Source organism: Melanerpes formicivorus, unplaced genomic scaffold (genome assembly GCF_026170545.1).
Source record: "Melanerpes formicivorus ecotype bairdi unplaced genomic scaffold, bMelFor1.0.p_v2 SCAF_13, whole genome shotgun sequence".
Classification (NCBI taxonomy): domain Eukaryota; kingdom Metazoa; phylum Chordata; class Aves; order Piciformes; family Picidae; genus Melanerpes; species Melanerpes formicivorus.
This window is the reverse complement of record NW_027142365.1, coordinates 11,529,950-11,548,862: the sequence shown is the minus strand read 5'-3', so window position 1 is coordinate 11,548,862 and position 18,913 is coordinate 11,529,950. Positions and strand designations below refer to the sequence as shown.

Here is an 18,913-nt window from a genome sequence, read left to right as displayed (position 1 = left end):
CAACTGTTGAAGTCCAAGCAGCAGAAGCCCAGAAGATTCTCACCACAGGACAAGCATTGAGAGGTTAGTTTGAGACGTTTATTAGGGTGGTTTATTCCACAGTGGTACACAGCTTCACATCATACAGAGCTTTGGAAGCAGCAAGGACAACCAGAAGTGGCAGCAGAGAAGGCTGTGAGCACAAGAGAGTTCTTAGCACGTTCTGAGAAGGGTTCATCTCACCTCCAAGGACTGGAGAAGAGCCTGAGTGACAGGACAATTCACCAGAGGAGCACACTGGGTAGCTACCTGGCTCTCTGAACAGACAGACTGCAAACAGAGCACACACTCCCCCTGCACACCATTCACTGCACTGAGCTCTCAGCAAGACAGAAGGACATTTCTTGGGTGGACAGAAGATACAGGGCTCAGCAGTGACCCTCCACCATCCCCACCTGCCCCCCAACACTCAGTCCCCCAGCACAGGCAGGTTGTGTTTCTGCCCCAGCAAAAGCCAAGGTTTTGGCAGAGTTTTTGCTAAGAGCCCTACAAGAAAGAGCCACCACAAACACTCAGGAGCAACACCTCACCCACTCCATCCATCCACATCCACATTCAGGTCTGGAAACACAACAGCAGTTGAAATAAACAGGGATAACAACATGGGCTTGGGGGTGTGGAAAAAAGTGTTGGTGTCATGGGATGAATTATTTATGTTAGCAGCTGGGACAGTGACTGAAGCCTGGGGGTGTCCCTGTCTGCAGCTGCCATCATTGCTTTGGTCAGCTTGGGGAAGTGACAAGTGATCCCCAATACAATGTCACTGCACAGGGATAGGGGGTCCCACAGCAGGCAGATGCCTCCACAGCTCTACTGCAGAGAGAGATGACCCCCCCCAGCTGCTACAAGTGCCAGCAGCTCCCCTCTGGCCACCACTTAGAAGCATTATTGCATTTTGGTAAGATAAAGCAGCTGTGGGGAGGGGGGGTAGAAGGTTCCTGCAAACCCTTCTGTTCTTCAAGCTGGAAACTTCCCTCTGTAACCCATTTTCTTCTCTGTATCTCTCAGGCACAAATAGCTAAGCCCACTTAAGGCAGAAGGTGAGGGAAGAATGGCTTGTGGAACCAAGTTCAAGTTCCTCCAGAGCAGCTGTGATGCTGCCTTGCTCCAAAATCAACCACATGAAGCAAAAGCCACAAAGAGATCTTTCAAAACAAAGCCAAGAAGACAACCATCTCCTTTTATGGCAACAGACACCAAAAATTCCCCAGGAGGAAAGCACTTCAGGACAACAAGGAGGACCAAAGGCTTCTCCTTGCAGCACACACTGCTGCTCTCCTCTCACTGCTTGGTGTGAGTGAGCAGTAAAGCTGATGTGTGAGAGAAATGGTGCTTCCACAGACATGTGGCAGTGGGGCTTCCACCACTCCCAAAATGGCACTGGTGAGACTTGGGAGACTTGTAAAGGTGGAGGCTGTTGGCTGCATAGAATCATGGAATGGTTTGGGTTGAAAGTAACCTTAAAGATCATCTAGTTCCAAACACCTGCCCCAGGCAGGGACACCTCCTACTGGACCAGGCTGCTCAGTGAGCCATACAATGCTTTAGGTTGGAAGGGACCTTTGAAGATCATCTAGTCCAACCTCCCTGCCATGAGCAGGAACATCTTCAGCTAGAGCAGGTTGCTCAAATACTACCACATGCCATGATTCCCCCTCAAGCCAGCCAGAGGACAATCTGTCCCAGCTGTACTTCATAGACTCATAGAATGGATTAGGTTGGAAGGGACCTTCAAGATCATCCAGTTCCAACCCCCCTGCCATGGGCAGGGACACCTCCCACTAGCCCAGGTTGCTCATGGTCCAATCTGAACTTGGTCTTCAACACCTCTGGGGAGGAGGCATCCACAACCTCCCTGGGCAACCTGTTCCAGTGTCTCACCACCCACACTGCCAAGAATTCCTTCCTAATCTCCAGTCTGAATCTGTCCTCCAGAGTACCCTGCATGCCAGTGACCAGCACTGATCTAGGCTGTGGGGAAACACTTGTGCACGTGGTCAGCATCTGCTCCTTTGCTGACCTTCAGCAGCTGCCTGGTGGCTCTGCCAGGTTGGCACCTGGCACCGTGCAAGGGAAGAGCTTGGCTTTGGCAGTAGAGGGCCTGCAGGCACCAAAGTCTTCTCAGAAATGCCAGCTCTCCACCTTGGAGGAGAAGCCAACGGTGTCACTCGCTCAGAAATTGGCACTACAAAGATTTTGGCTACTAACAAGGCTTGGAAGGTGGGAAGAGCAATGGACTTCCACCAAAGGAGAGGACAAAAGCCTCAGGTCCTGCTGCAGATCACCACCCAGGCTGCTGATACACAGCTCAGTGCAGCAGCTCTGGACAGTGTCATCCTGGGTGGGGAGCATGTGAGGTCTTGGATGAAAAAATCAACCTATCCAGACTGGATGGGTCACTACCTGAGGGAGATCTGCAGAGAAAACCTTCTGTTGGCATTGATTCTTCCAGCCAACCATTAGCAGCTGAGCAGTGAGATGTACTCAGGGGTACTAGCAGGATACTAGGAGTATTTAGCTGCAAGCTACTCTCTTCACAGGCTAAAGATTGCATTTTTAGGCAGGTAAGAGTATGCTGGGCTTGGGCAGTTTGGAGAATCAGGTCCTAATCTTAGCCTGGATTTGGGGTCAAATAAATCCTGTACTTGTTGGACCAGGTGTTGGAGGCAAAGCTCCACTGGCTCTGCCACACAATTCCTTTCAAAGGACACATCCACTCCCCTACAGCCCCTGGGCTCAGCTTGCCTGCTATGAAATCTGCTGAATGGTACTGACCTTTATGTTTGCAAAGCTTCCCAGCTCTCTGCCAGCTCTCTAGGAGGGGAGAAACAGGTCCTCCTGACTCCTACCTGTGGGTCTGGAGAGAGGAGTTGCAACAGACTTGCTGAACCTCCTGTAGCTCTGTTTAAAGTTAAACCAGGCCATTTTGGGTGCTGCTGGAAACTGCCAGAATTATTTCAGGGTGGACCTTACAATGTAGGTCTTTTATTTCTCTCTGTTTTCATGGCAGGTAAGAGTCATGGCCAAAACCAAGCTAGATTCATAGACTGGTTTGGGTTGGAAGAGACCTTAAATATCACCTAGTTCCAAGCCCCAGCCATGGACAGGGACACCTTCCACTAGACCAGGTTGCTCAAGGTCTCACTCAACCTGGCCTTGAACATCTCCAATGTTATGAAGTTAAAGCAAGGGCATTTTTTGTTCTTGCTTCCAAGGCTTGAAGGAAGCAGCAGGGGAGCAAAGCAGCTTCCTGAGGCAGGATTTTGGGGCTGGTCTCATTTTCCTTTATACTCTCAGCAAATGCTTGAAGCCCACAGCTCATCCCTCACAAACCAGAGACAACATGCTCCTACCTCAGTAACCATGCTCCCTCCTGACCTGCTTCTCTGTCTGAGAAGTGCTGGAATGGGAAAAAGGCCTCTTTCGAAGAAGACAAGGTCATTTGGGAGAAAAACCTGGCATGAGAAGGATTCAAAGCAGCCAGGGGTAAGCAGGAACAACTCAGCATCACCCTAAAGAGCTATGGTGAGGATGGGGAGGAGGGCAGGGCAAGGAAGGGAGCTGCAGTCATGGTGGACCCATCCGCTCTGAAAGCACAACTCAACATTTCACCCCAACGCTTCTGCTGTTGGAGCACCCATGAGAGGAACCCGAATTTCAAGGTGGAAAATGGAGCCCTTGGTTGTGATTTCAAACAAACCAGTGGGGAGTGCTGAAACGGTGCAGGTCAAACCCAGGTTTGTGCTTACACAAAGGAAGGAAGGTTTCAACAAGCACTGCAGAGCAGAGAGGGAGAAGGAGGAGGAAGGCTGCTCGGCCGCCAGCACAGCTACCCTTTGGTGTCTTCCACACCGAAAGTCCAAGGATGGAAAGCAAGAGCTCTGTAAAATGCTGAAGATTTTAGAAGTGTAATGGCAGGTAGAAAAGTACACTGGTCTTGTGTCAGTGGCAGCCCCAGTGTTAGGAGACAGTCTAGGCTTCTAGGAGGAGAAAATAGAAGAGAGGGAAAGAAGAAGGAGAGGGAAAGGGGATGGGGAAAGGGGCAGAGAAGCGCAAGTCATTAGTAAACATCAACAGTCAGGTAGCACAACAAGCAACATCTCATCCAGTGCAGCCAGGAGATTTGCCAGAAGCCAGATTAGAGCCAGGCGGAATTTGGCTTTTAGGAGGGGCTGAAAATCCATCAGCAGTCATGGCAGGGCACGCCATGGGGCCAGGAATGAACCCCAGCTCTGGTGGATCAAGATTAGCGACAGGAAGCTCAGGGCGCTGCTTCGAGAGCACAATTTGCACTGCAAGCAGTGAGCAGGGTATCTCTGTGACCCAAACTCAGAATGCAAACAGGCTGGCTGGAGGGGAATTCCAGCTAGGGAAAGCATAGTGGTACCTCCCTAGGTCACTTCTCCTCTTCCAGCACGATCACAGAATCATAAAATCACAGAATCAGAATTGTTTGGGTTGGAAAAGCCCTCCAAGATTGAGCCCAACCTAAGATCACCATGGCCATCACACCATGAGAAGGATGGTGGGCCACAAAGTGGCCAAAAGAAACCACAGGACCATCCTTTTGCTGGATTTCATTTCAGAGACAGGTTATATTTTAGAACACAGAATTCCTTCAAACTCCAGGCAAATATCCTGCAATCAGGAGTTGCAAACCTTGCACTGTTTGAAAATTACACCCAGCTTTTTGTTGTCATAGAATCATGGAATGACTTGGGTGGGAAGGGACCGTTCAAGTCATCTAGTCCAAGCTCCCTGCAGTCAGCAGGGACATCTGCAACTGCAGCAGGTTGCTCGGAGCCCCAACCAACCTGACCTGCAGTGGGTCCAGGGATGGAGCATCTCCCTCCTCCCTGAGCAGCTTGGGCCAGGCTCTTACAATCCTCAGTGTCAAACATTTCTTTCTTCCTTCTCTCCAGTCTGAATCTCCCTCTTTTAGTTCAAGCCATCACCCCTTGTCCTGTCACAACAGGCCCTACTCAAAAGTCTGTCCCCAGCTTTCTGCTCAGCCCCTTGAAGCACAGAGGCTACCAGAAGGTCTTCCCTCTCTCTACTGTAAAACTCCATTTTTCAGTCTCAAACCATGCCAGCTTTCACCTTGCTGTTGGAGCTTTCCAGGCACTCCCCAGCTGTGGGACAGTGCAGCTCAGCATTTCCCTCCCCAGCTGTGGTTCTGAGCTGTTCATTTGCCCCCAGCCTGCCTGATCCACTTGAGCTGCAGCATCTGTGCAGGGCTTCCCCCAGCGTGCACCCACGCTTGCCTATTTCTCCTTATAAGGAAGAGCAGCTGGAGCAGAGCGGCAGGCTGGGTGCCGAGTGCTCACAGCAGAGCTCAAAAAGCAGCCAACAGCCCCAAACCACTAAACAGGGCTCAGCACAGCCAGGGATGGACCCTGCCAGTCGCTCCCAGGCAGGCATCTCAGCCTCACGGCCACCGTTTTGGACCTGTGAGTCAGCAGCCAACAGAAAGTCAGCTGGTGGCATTCTTCTTTCCCAGCATCAAATGCTGAGCTCCACACCCCTTGCCTGGATGGTCTGGATGCTTCAGTGCTCTTAATTAAAATAGTCCAACAGCTAATCAGGGGGACCGTGGGGGGACAGCATCCTGTGGGTCAGGCTGTGGTGTCCAAGAAGGACACTGAGGGGCTGGAGCAGGTCCAGAGAAAGGCAACAAAGCTGCTAGTGAAGGGTCTAGAGACTAGGGCTGGTGAGGAGCAGCTTAGGGACCTGGGGGTGTTGAGCCTGGAAAAAAGGAGGTTGAGGGGAGACCTGGCTCTCTGAAACCCCCTGAAAGGAGGTTGAAGCCAGGTAGGGCCTGGTCTCTTCTAAGAGGCAAGTGACAGGACAGGGGGAAAAGGCCTCAAGCTGCCCCAGGGGAGGTTTAGTTTGGACATTAGAAGAAACTTCTTCACTGATAGGGTTGTCCAGGCCTGGCCCAGGCTGCACAGGGCAGTCCCCACCCCTGGAGGGGTTTCAAAGCTGTGGAGACGTGGCGCTGAGGTCCATGGTTTAGTGGTGACCTGGCAGCTGGACTCCATGAGCTTAAAGGTCTCCTCCAACCCAAAGGAATCCATCATTCTATTCCATGACTCTGTAACACACTTTTGCCCCCACATTACATTACTTCTGGGTTCATTCCATCTCCTACATTTAGAGCATTTCACAGAATCACAGAACTGAAGCTGGAAAAGACCTGCAAGATCACTGAGTCCAACCACTTGGCAGCAGGGCATCCTCTGAGGAGGCGGCACACGGCTGCCAAAGTAGCACTAAGGTTTCAGAGCTGCCTCATTCTAAGCCCTGCACACACACAGCCCAGATGTCTGCAGATAACATGACAGGCAAGAAAACATTGGCAGCCACCCTGTTTGATTTGAGAGCTGAAAAACCACATAGTGAAGCTTCCTGTGATCCAGCCCACAGCAAGAAGCAGACCCTGGTACTTTCAAAGCGTTTCACCACCTCTTTTCCCTCTGCTTCCCCTCCTGAAGTCCATTTCAGAACCCACCTCAAATACAGCTCTGCCTTTGAAAGCTCCCCTGTAGCTCTTAACACTGCTTTTTGTAGCAAAAAGCTGCTTTCCTCCAGTATCCCCTTCCTTAATCCCCTCTCAGCTGCTCTGCTCCTCACCTCTGCACTGGGCTGGCATTGCACATCCAGAAGAATCCATCTCAGCTTGATAAAGAGGCAGATTAAGGACCAGCTGCAGCTGAAAGCCCAAAACTGCAGGTGGCTCAGGGCCAGGGACACAGGGCTTTAGGCAACACCACCTGGGAGATGTACCAGGCACTACTGGAGTCCATCACCTGGGCTGGAACAACTCAGCTGTGCTTCTGCAGAGCATCAATGCTGAAACCCCCTCCATCACCTGATCCTAGAGCAGCATCTGTCCCTCCCTCCTCACTCTCCCATGGGAATTTCTAGTCTCCCCCAGAAAGAGGGGTAGAAGGAAAGGGCCCAGGAAGCAGTTGTGCCACATAAATCCTCTGTTAGCCTGGAACACCTAATTAACTTGATGCCTGTGATGCTTCACCCTTTGACATGCTGCTTCTGCCACTTTGATGTCACTCTCAGACAGCCTGTCAGAAGAAAGCAAGCCAACCTAACTCTGCCCCACAAAGATTGAGTGTATTCATGAATTCAAAAGCTTCAGACACATAAAAGCATCTTTGATCAAAGCTTCTAGCATAGAGTGTGTGAGGAGCTAAAGCTTCATAAAGCCAGGATGAGGTAAATAACCAGAAATGTTTTAAACACAGTTCAGAAGTTCAATTAAAAGAGCCCAGTGCAGTTAATTAGTCATAACTGGAGTCCCCAGCAATCTGCTTTTGTTTCTATCTCCTTTTAGGTAAATGGGTTATAAAAGAAAAGAGAGGAAGTATTCTTGGGAAGGTTCAGAAGAGTCTTAATTTCAGCTTCACACTAAATTGTAACAGCCACATTAGAGCCCTTTTGACCAGACTGACAATGGCAAATTCTGTGCAAAGATCTATCTGTATGTTCCTGTCATGGAACATGGAATGGTCTGGATGGGAAGGGACCTTCAAAGTCAGTCCAACCTCCCCACAGTCAGCTGGGACACCTGCAACTGGAGCAGGTTGATCAGAGCCCCAGCCAACCTCCCCTGGAATGGTTCCAGGCATGGGTCATCTCCCACCTCTCTGGCCAACCTGGGCCAGGCTCTCCCCACCCTCAGTGTCACAAATTTCTTCTCTAATTGGCATTAAACAGTACTGCTCAAAGAAGGTTCACTTCAACCTATCTCAGGCTGGTTGGAATGATGAAGCATTCCCCAGATCCCTCACAACTGGAAAGATCCATCCTCTGAAGTCCCAACAAGTGTTCTGCAGCCAAAGCTGTTTGAAAACAAGCTCAGAAGACCTCAGTCTGAGCTTTGCCACGGCCAAAGCAAACATGAGGAGGTATTTACTGAAGAAGGGTAGTTTGGGGTGGAAGGAGAAGCTAGAGAAGAAACCAAGTAGTACAATTTCAGCAGCAGCTAAGAGTAGTGAATTAAAAACCTGCAACAAAGGATGGTGTGCTCGGAACAGAAATGTCACTGTCCACCTCTCAGGGGACAGGAGAAGTTGTACTCACAGGGCAGAGTTCAGCTATGAGTATTCTGGAGCCACTAGGAAGCCATTTAGCTATCAGTGCCCTAGATATTGCCTTCCCACCACTGCCCATGGATCAGTACACAAGGCCTTCAGAACAAGACTTTAGGCAAGCAAGCAATTGCAACACCCAGGAGAGAATGAAGGGCTACTTGTTTCACAGTCTTTGAAGACATCAAAAACCCACAAACAGCAGAACAAAGCAACCCCCTGTGAAGGGATAAGGCTCAAAAAGGTGATGCATTTGGTCATGATGAAGGAGTTAAGACTCAAAAAGATGATGCATTTGGTCACAATGAAGCTTTACTGCTCCAACACCAAAGAAAGAAGGTGACACGTTTCCTTCAGCCGTGGCGGACGTACCTGTGCGGTGATCTTCTATGCCATGGTCACCATTTTCCACAACTGTTGGCCCAGAAGCTGAAGTATCTGCAAGAAATCAAAGGAAATGTCAGTGCTGGATGAAGCTGATAACCTTGAAGGTCTTTTCCAATCAGATTTTGATGATTCTAACCTAATCCAAGAGTGAAGGACACCACTGTAAGGACACCAGTGTCACCTCACCATAAGGACACTGGCGTCACCTTGCCAAACACAGATAAAGGTTTGGGGCTTTTTTCACCCAGAATTATTTGTGCATTGAATTGAGGCACCCACATTGAATCAGTGCAACACAGAACCCAAGAAGAGCTTTTCAATCACAGATCTAGTCCCATGAAGGAGACTCAAGGTGTTAACACCCTGAAGCTTCTTTATCTGCTCACTTCGGAGCAAGAGGAAAACTCTTCCCGGTTCCCTCAGAGGAGTTTGACACAAATTCAACATGGACTTGCCAGACAGCTTAGGGAAAAACACAAACCCCACACCTACATCTTCTACAAGGAGCTGAAAATACTCCAGGGATGCCTGGCCCTGTTTCTAGCAGTGAGACCCAGCAGCTCCTCCTGCTGTCAGCCCTCCCCAGCTCTGGGATGGACTGGGACAGAACTGTGACTGGGGGAAATGCTGCCAGGCACTGGAGTCACTGATGAGGTCAGGCAAGGAGAAAGCAGGGTCACCAACCCTGTTTCAGAGGTCTGCTGGGGATCTGATGGAGTAACAGGTCCAGGAAGGGGAATCTGCCCCTCTGCTGATACCCCACCTGCAGTGATGAGAGCCTGGCCCAGGCTGCCCAGAGAGGTGGGAGATGCCTCATCCCTGGAACCATTGCAGGTCAGATTGTTTGGGGCTCTGAGCAATCTGTTCTAGCTGCAGATATCCCTGCTGACTGCAGAGGGTTGGACTGGATGGCTGTGAAAGGTCCCTTCCAGCCCAACCCAGTTGGTGATTCCCAAATGAGCAGAAGAATCAGAAATGCTGTGTTTTACCTTCTGCCCTGCTTGGGAAGGTGGAATGGTTCCCCTCACAGCTTATCTTCTTTAGAAGGTAAGTGTCCAGGAAAATGGGGTCAAATCAAAGAACTCCATCCAGCACAAGTGGGTTTTGTTTGGATGTCTCTGAAGGTCAGCTCCATTGGACTAACACAGCAGAGAGCTACAAAGATGCTGAGGGGAGTGGAACATCTCTGTGACGGGGAAAGGCTGAGAGAGTTGGGGCTTTTGAGCCTGGAGAAGAGCAGCCTGAGGGGGGTCTTATCAATGCTCATCAACACTGAAAGGATGGGTGGCAGGAGGAGGGGACCAGGATTTGTCAGTGGTGTCCAGAGACAGGACAAGGGGCAACAGGCACAAACTGGAACACAAGAAGCTTCATTTAAACATGAGGAGGAACTTCCTGAATTTAAGGGTGCTGGAGCCCTGGAGCAGGCTGCACAGAGAAGTGGTGGAATCTCCTTCTCTGGAGACATTCCAGACCCACCTGGATGTGTTCCTGTGTGACCTCGAGGGAGGTGATCCTCCCCCTCTACTCAGCTCTGGTGAGACCCCACCTGGAGTACTGCATCCAGTTCTGGAGCTCCTATTACAAGAGGGATGTGGACGTGCTGGAACGTGTCCAGAGAAGGGCCACAAGGATGATCAGAGGGCTGGAGCACCTCTCCTATGAGGACAGACTGAAGGAGCTGGGGCTGTTCAGTCTGGAGAAGAGAAGGCTCCCAGGTGACCTCATTGTGGCCTTCCAGTATCTGAAGGGGGCCTACAGGAAGGCTGGGGAGGGACTTCTCAGGATCTCAGGTAGTGATAGGACTAGGGGGAATGGAATGAAGCTGGAGGTGGGGAGATTCAGGCTGGAGGTGAGGAGGAAATTCTTCACCATTAGAGTGGTGAAGCCCTGGAATGGGTTGTCCAGGGAGGTGGTTGAGGCCCTGTCCCTGGAGGTGTTTCAGACCAGGCTGGATGAGGCTCTGTCCAGCCTGATCTAGTGTGGGGTGTCCCTGCCCATGGCAGGGGGGTTGGAACTAGATGATCCTTGTGGTGCCTTCCAACCCTGACTGATACTATGATACTATGACCTTCTCTAGGTAACTCTACCTTGGCAGGGGCTTGGACTGGATGATCTCCAGAGCTCCCTTCCTACCTCTACCATTCTGTGGTTCTGTGATTTTAGTCAAGAGCGCAGCCGGAAAGCACACAGCAACCTTTCCAGGGCCAGGTCTCCTCCCCTCATCTTCTAAATTGCATCAAAACAAAAACATGTCAAGATGTTGTAACTACATAATCCCCACGGAATCACAAGATGGAATTTGCATCTGGCTGCTGGATCAAAGGATTGTTTTTATATAAACAAATTTAAGGCAGCATTTGCTAAACCGATAATCTGCGGCCACTGGGCAGGGCCAATATAAAACCCCTAATCTCCAGCAGTGACTTGGCATGGCCACCACCCAGCACCTTCCCACCCTCAAGAGCTGCAGCTGCTCCCTGTAGCCAGGGGCTAGCTGAGGGTGTGAAGGAGAAAGAGCCCTGGGCAGGCTGGGAAGGGGTGGAGGGGTTATGAAGAGGCACCTTCTACCAGCCTGTCACACAGCTGAGGGAGCAGGGTTGTTTGGACACAACTTTGTCAGAAAGCTTGGAAGCAAGAGTGGTCAGGCATGGGAGCAGGCTGCCCAAGGAGGTGGTGGAGTCCCTATGCCTGCAGGGGTTTCAAAGCCATGGAGATGTGGTACTGAGTGCCATGGTTTGGTGGTGACCGGGCAGTGCTGGGTTAACACTTGGACTTGACGATCTTCAAGGTTTCTTTCAGCCTAAACACTTCCCTGATTCTATTTAGCATCATTTGCTGGAGTTTTAATCCCTCTGAAGCTCTGGAGCATTCTCCACCTCCAGCTGTGTGAGTGACAAAGGCTCTAAACTCCCTACTGCAAGAGCAAAACTGCTGCCTTCTGTAGTGCAGGGAGGGAGGTGACAGGGAAGGGACATGCCAGGGTTTGGCTTCAGGTTCTAGACTCTGGAGCTGTTTGTTCCCACCCCCGGAAGAAGGCCTCGAGCAGCCTGGTCTAGTGGGAGCTGTTCCTGCCCATGGCACAGGAGTTGGAACTGGATGATCTTTAAGGTCCCTTCCAACTCAAAGCATTCTGTGACTCCATGCTCTGCTGAGCTGGGCTGTGCAGCGGGGGCTGTCCAGCAGCGCCCACAGAGCCATCTCGTGGTGACTCTGGGCTTGAGAGAAAGCCCAAAGCCACTGCCCACAGCAAGTGACAAAGAACTTCACCACCTCCAGTGCGCTCAGGGCCTGTCTCCCTGTTCAAAAGCTGCAGCCCAAATTCAGACCCATCACCAAGGCTGTGAGCAGTCAGTGCCAGGAGGCAAATTGTGCTTCTGCTGCATGCACGGCCACGAGTGGCTCTGTCACACCTGGCTTTGCACACAGCTCCTCAAGAGTGATGCAACCAAAGGCTCCAGAGGTAACAGTGGTCCTCACCTGAGCTGAAACCTCTCCCAGGAGCACTGCTGCAGGCTAGTCAATAACACAGTGTTGTCCTTGCAGCTGGAGCTTCCTCCCACCCAAACATCTTTTCCTCTGAATTCCAGGATGAGGATCCCTGACTTCTCACCATGATCCCTGACTTCACCCCAGATCCCTGACCTCACCTCTGCATCCCCGACCTCACCTCTGCATCCCAACAAAAGCCTGCTGCTAAGGACTCCATGGGTCTCACTGGAAGTTCCACAACGTCCTCTAAGCTCCCTGGAGCCTCAGAAGTGCCGAGGGGAGCACAGCCCAGAGCCATTCTTGGGCTTTATGTAAAGCCCTCCATGTCATAAGAGGATTACTCCAGAATTTGCCAAATGATGATGTCCAGCCAGGTGCTAGAAAGAGTAAATCCTTCTCCTTAAGCTGGGCCTCTCCAAAGAGAGTTTAGAAGTTCACTGTTACCTCTAGGCTGGGAGAGTTGGGGTTTTTCAGCCTGGAGAAGAGAAGGCTCCAGGGAGGCATTCTGGTGGCCTTCCAGTAACTGAAAGGGGGCTACAAGAATGCTGGAGAGGGACTTTTCACAAGGGCTTGCAGTGAGGTGCAATGGCTTTGAGCTGGCAGAGGGGAGACTGAGACTAGAGATTAGGAAGAAAATCTTCCCCATGAGGGTGGTGAGACATTGGAACAGGTTGCCCAGGGAGGTTGTGGAAGCCCCCTCCCTGGAGGTGTTCAAGGCCAGGCTGGATGAGGCTTTGAGCAATGTGGGCTAGTGGGAGGTGTCCCTGCCCATGGCAGGGGGGTTGGAACTGGATGATCTTTAAGGTCCCTTACAACCTAGCCCATTCTGTGATTCTATGAATCTGTGACAGCTTTATTCCAGGGCAGATCTGAAGGTGACCACACTGCTCATCACTTCTCTCTCCTCCATCTCTCTGCACCCACGTGGTTTACCCAGGTCCATGCTGGGGACTCATCTGGTTGTCAAACTTGTCCAGTCTGGCTGGAGCTAAGAAAAGCAGTGAAAGAATAGCCTTGAGCAGAATCTCCATCCCTGGAGATGTTTCAAAGCCACAGAGGTGGTGCTGAGGGCCACGGTTTAGCACCAGACTTGGCAGAGTTAGAGAATGGTTGGACCTGATGATCTGAAAGGTCTTTCTCAACTCAAATGATTATCCTGTTCTGAGACAGAATAGCTAAAGCCTGACAGGAGGGCTGATGAAACCTCTTCTGACTGGGGAAAGGCAGAGCCTGCACTGTCAGAACACATCCTCTGCCCTTCCCTCTTGCCTGTCACTTGTTCCTTGGAAGAAGAGACTAACTCCCACCTGGCTCCAACCTCCTTGCAGGGATTTGCAGAGAGTCAGAAGATCTCCTCTCAGCCTCCTTTTCTCCAAGCTCAATGACCCCAGGTCCCTCAGCTGCTCCTCACCTGCTCTGTTCTCCAGACCCTTCACCACCTTTGTTGCCCTTCTCTGGACCTGCTCCAGCCCCTCAATGTCCTTCCTGCAGTGAGGGGCTCAAAAATGAACCCAGGATTGGAGGTGTGGCCTCACCAGTTCCCAGTCCAGGGGGACAATCCCTGTCCTGGTCCTGCTGGCCACACCATTGCTGAGCCAGGCCAGGATGCTTGTGGCCTTCTTGGCCAGCAGGGCACACGCTGGCTCATCTCCAGTCACTGGCAGCAACCCCCTCAGATCTTCCTCTGTGGGGCACTTCTCACTTCAGGGAAAACCTGACAAATTCAGACAGGGGAGGATCAAATCCCGAGAGTGGCCTCTGGGAAAAGCTATTCTAAACAACAGAGCTCAGCAGCCCTTCACCTCCTGGAACAAGGTGGGGAAGCTGAAAGCGTTCCCTGACCCACTCAAGGCAAGCAAGTTCTCCAATTCCTGCAGCGAGGGTCTTGATTTCATCTTGCCAAAGATTTAGATAATGCTTCTCACTCTCTCCACCTTCCCAAAAAAGGGAAAAACCCATCTCCAAAGCAAGGGCAAGAAACCCCATCCCTCTCTTGCCATGTAGGAGGGAAATGAGCTGTGCCTGAGCTGCCAAACAAGTGGCTGGACACCAGGGAAGGCAAAGGGGAGCAGAAGGGGGTTAGAAGAGCCGAGAGATGCAGATGAAGAGGAGAGTTTTGCCCAAAGGTTAGCACTGCAGGATCTCTGCTCTGCACACAGGAACCAGCAGGTTTCTCCCAGGGCAGTTCAGGGGGGTTTGATTCCTGAGCAGACCCAGAAGGCCTCAATGAGCCTGCTGCAGGAATCTGAAGTTGTTAGAAATAGCAAGTTCTGATGGTAACATGGGAGGGATACACATGCTCCAGCCCCTCAATGAACAGGATGCCCAGGGAGGTCATGGATGTCCCTTCCCTTAAGATGTTCAAGGCCAGTTTGGATAAGGCCTTAAGCAACCTGGGCTACTGGAAGTGGGCAGGGGCCCATGGCAGGGGATTTGGAATCTTTAAAGTCCCATCCAACCCCTAAACCATTCTATGAATCTATGGAAATCCTTCTTGGAGTGAAACTGAACCCAGGATTCAAGGTTTGGCCTCATCAGCACCTTGCAAGGTACATGCAGCAAGAAGTCAAAACCTGGGCTCAGTGGAGAAGCAAAGCTTTAGCTGTTACACATTCAGGTCAGGTCACAGGGCAGACCTCAGGAAAACACTGAGCTATAGAACTCACCAGCAAGAGCAAAGCATCAATCTTTACACCTTGGACATGCCAGAGTGGTGGGATCTTGCCCAGTATTGGTATTTTGAGATGGAAAGCAGTGTAAAAAGTGCTTATTTTATCTGTGAGTGCATGAAATACATCTAAGTGTAGCAGCCACACACTTTGGCCAGAGCTTGCTCTGAGAAGCCCAGGGCACCCCAGAAAGCATGAGCAGAAATCACATCATCTGCAGCCCAGCTTCTTTCCCAGGCTGAAGGGCTGAGCAGAACAGTAGAAAAGCAGGAAAGAGGTTTTGCTCAATCTTTGCTTTTCAATCCATCCTTCAGACCCAAGGCAGCCTGTCTGATCAGGCCCAGCAATATCCCAGCAGCAGAAGTGTTCTCTGATGCTCAGGGGAGCAGTTTTTGGCCGTGTGCTTCAGACACTTACGTTCCACCTGCATACCGTCTGCATGGGCTTTGCTCTTTGCTTCCTGGCTCCCAGCTTTTGTATCCTCATCCTCATCATCCAGCAGAGGAACATAGTCTGTTTTATCTACCGTTTCTCCAACCACATCATCAAATTTCTCTGCCTCCAGAGTGGCAATGAAGTCCCTTTTCACTTCTTCCTCAATCTCGGGGGGCGGCTCTGTCAGAGCGTCCGCAAGACTGAGGCTGTGATCCAGGTCAGCCATGCTTTAGCACCTCTGCAACCTGGGAAGTGAGGTGGGGAAGAGAGACATAAAAAAGAAGAGAAAAGAACATTTTAATAAGAGACCTTTGAGTTTGATGCTGCCAACCCTGTGCCTCCTCTGACAAACATCTGCTTTAGCCCTGGGTAATTCCCCGACAGCAGCACAGAACCAACCAAAGGGATTCCCCCACCACAGGTTTCACTGCACCAGGGCCACATTTCATAGATTCATGCAATGGTTTGGGTTGGAAAGGACTCTAAATATCATCCAGTTCCAACCCCCCTGTGCCATGGGCAGGGACACCTTCCACTAGCCCAGGTTGCTCAAGGCCTCATCCAACCTGGCCTAGAACACCTCCAGGGAGGGGGCATCCAGGACCTCCCTGGGCAACCCATTCCATGAGATGTTTCCTGAGAATGAAGTGAAAAACCTGGGTACCTGGCGAGCCCCAGCCCAGCCTTCCATCACTTGCTGCTCTGCCCCAGATCTCTGAGTAAATTCCACATCCTGAGGAGCAGGAGGAGAAATGACTCAAGTGAAACACAGTCCTGGGTTGGGCTGCAGCCAGCCTCCCTTACGAAGATGAGGGCTTCACAGGAGCTCTGATCTGTGCTTTAGCCATGGTTTGACCCCTTTTATGGGCTCCTGAACCATGGGGGTGTCCTCAGTGAATCTTGCTAATCCCAACAAACCCAGGCATGGCATTTGTGCTGGAAGGTGAAGTTTTAGTGATGCTCGCATGAAAAGATATAGTGAGGCAGCCAGGCAGATGTGATGTCTGGAGCTCTGGCCTGGAGACCATGGGGAGGAACCACCTTTTCCCTTTACTTTCTGATTTCTCCCTCAGAATGCAACCCACCATCATGGCACTGAAAAGGTGCCTAAACTGATTCATCTTTGGCAGCTTCCAGGCTGGCACAACAGATTATTGACCCTTTCAGGTTCAATCATTTGTTCTTTCACATTTCATCCTTTTGAAGTGATTATTAGGAACAGGAGTCGACAAAGACTGACCTGAACTCTCAGACAGCTGCCTAAGGGAGCAACCCCACCGCTTCTGATGGACAACAGGCACAATGGGCTGCTACTGCTCTGCCCTAGTGAGGCCACATCTGGAGGACTGGGTTCAAGCTCCCCAGTTCAAGAGAGACAGGGAACTACTGCAGAGAGTTCAGGGGAGGCTGGGAAGCTGCTGAGGAGGAAAGGCTGAGAGCCCTGGGGGTGCTGAGCCTGGAGAAGAGCAGCCCCAAAAGGGATCTGATCAATGCTCAGCAAGAGCTAAAGGGTGAGGGACAAGAGGACTGGGGCTTGACTCTTGTAGTAGGAAGGACAAAGCAGTTTGGGGCTGGTGTGAACCCCACTCAGTGTCAGATGCATAGAGGCTGTGCAGGCTCTCCCCACTAGTCAAAGATTTACTCTCTTCTAGGGGTCTGGTGAGCCTGTGGAGCAGTGACTGAGAACTGGCAGAGAAGGAGGACCTGGAAGTGAAGGGTAGAGTTCCAACAGCAAATTCAGCCAAACAAAAAGATACACAGGAGCTTAGGTCAAGTGATTCATCATTTCATAACCAGTTCTCACTACTCACAGACTGGTTTGGGTGGGAAGGGACCTTTCAAGGTCATCCAGTCCAATCCCCTGCAGTCAGCAGGGACATCCCCAACTAGAGCAGGTTGCCCCAAACAGTCCAACCTGGAATGGTTCCAGGCATGGGGCATCTCCCATCTCTCTAGCCACACTAGGCCAGGCTCTCACCACCCTCAGTATCCAACATTTCTTATTTCTCTCCAGGCTGAATCTCCCTCTTTTAGTTCAAACCATCTCCCCTTGTCCTGTCACAACAGGCCCTGCTCAAAAGTCTGTCCCCAGCTCTCTTGAAGCCCTATAAGGCCACCAGAATGTCTCCCTGGAGCCTTCTCTTCTCCAGGCTGAACAACCCCAACTCTCCCAGCCTGGCCTCCTGGCATTGCTATGGCCTCCTCTGGCCCCACTCCAACAGGTCTCTGTCTGCTGTGCTGAGGACTCCAGAGCAGGCTTCAGCATGGCAGGTCAGAGCAGAGGGGCAGAATCCCCTCCCTCCACCTGCTGCCCATGCTGCTAGGGATCAGCCCAGGACACAGCTGGCTCTGGGCTGGCACCGCTCCGTGCCAGCTCACGTCCAGCCTTTCACCCACCAAAGTTCTTCCAAAGTTTTCTGCCCTTCCAGCAGTGGAAATCTTTACAGTGTTGCTGGGAAGCTTTAAAGCCAGTTTGCTCTTAGCAAGTCTGCTTCACAAAGCATTATCAGGATTGCTGTTCCACTCACCCAGCTCTGAAACATCAGCCTGGTGATGAGCTGTGGCTGAGGAAGTTTGCCAGACAGCCTTCTCATCCGGCAAGTACCAGTTCTGTGTCCTGATGGACAGGTTCTCAGGCTTTCTAATTATGTTGCCCAGAGAGTGGCTTATTTGAATTCAGAGTGAGCAGCTGCTCTCATCTAGTCACTGACAGAACCAGACCTGTGCTGCCCAGGTGAAGGAGCAAAGCTCCTATGCAAAGTGAGTTCCTGGAAGCAGGGACTGCTCACCCCCTGGCCAAAGAAGCTGCCTAGCCCGGTTGTATCTCCTGCAGCTGCTGCTCTCCATACCCTGGGATGTTTTATGCTCCTTGCTCAAATTTGATCTTGCTTTTGGAGTAACCCTGGTCAAGGTGTTGACCTTGAAGCCTTTTTCTAGAATCAGTTTGTTTGTAGCAATGGCATCCAGCCTTTCTTGTGGGCATCAGGTTGTGCATCTCTGTAGAAGAACCACAGAGCTGTTTGGGTTGGAAAAGCCCTCTGGGATCATCAGGTCCAACCATCAACCCAACACTACCATGGCCATTGAACCACATCCCCAAGTGTTAAGTGACATGTCCACAGGTTGCTTGAACACCTCCAGGGGATGGTGACTCCACCACCTCCTGCACAGCCCATAACTAAGCTGGCCTGGGTCTCTCCAACATCATTTGTCACAGCATGACTTGAGCACCTTCCCATCTCCTGCTTTGCAGTGCTCAGACTCTACAATCCTCTTCGCAAGCAATGGCTGCTGGTTGGACTTGATGACCTTGGAGGGCTTTTCCAACCCAAACAAGTCTATGATTCTATGAATAGAGAGACAAATAATCTTTGAAATGCAAGCTGTAATTCTCATGTAAGTACAAGTCCCAATATTCTGTGAGCCACATGTTTAAGGTAAATGTAGAGTAGGATGAACTTGGAGGAGCTGACATGAGGACTAAGTGGCTGAGGTGAACTTTTGTAGTGAAACTTCTCCCATTTAGTCTTCCAGGCCCATGACAGAGAGAGGAAATGGCCTGAAATTGTGCCAGGGGAGGTTTAGGTTGGAAATTAGGAACATTTTGTTTCCTACAAGAGTGGTCAGGCATTGGAACAGGCTGCCTAGGAAGGTGGTGGAGGCAGCACCCCTGGAGGTGTTCAAGAAATATGTGGCCATGGCACTTGGGGATGTGGTTGGCTGGCCATAGTGGTGTTGGGTTGATGGTTGGACTGGGTGATCTTTGAGGGCTTTTCAAAGCCA

General features: G+C 51.1%; 1 protein-coding gene across 10 annotated transcripts in view; it reads right to left on the bottom strand.

Annotated features, from left to right (window-relative positions):
• Nucleotides 1-18,913, bottom strand: part of MAP4 (microtubule associated protein 4) — a 135,881-nt gene that overhangs the window by 78,011 nt on the left and 38,957 nt on the right. For 8 of the 10 annotated variants that reach the window (XM_068146117.1, XM_068146116.1, XM_068146113.1 and 5 more), the window contains 2 exons: nucleotides 15,113-15,375; nucleotides 8,520-8,585 (listed from right to left, as the gene is read on the bottom strand). In XM_068146117.1, coding sequence (XP_068002218.1) covers nucleotides 8,520-8,585; nucleotides 15,113-15,356 — 310 coding nt within the window. In that variant the 5' untranslated portion in view covers nucleotides 15,357-15,375. Of the gene's footprint in view, nucleotides 1-56; nucleotides 4,020-8,519; nucleotides 8,586-15,112; nucleotides 15,376-18,913 lie in introns of those variants that run through there. The other 2 variants (XM_068146120.1, XM_068146114.1) reach the window with 2 other exon arrangements.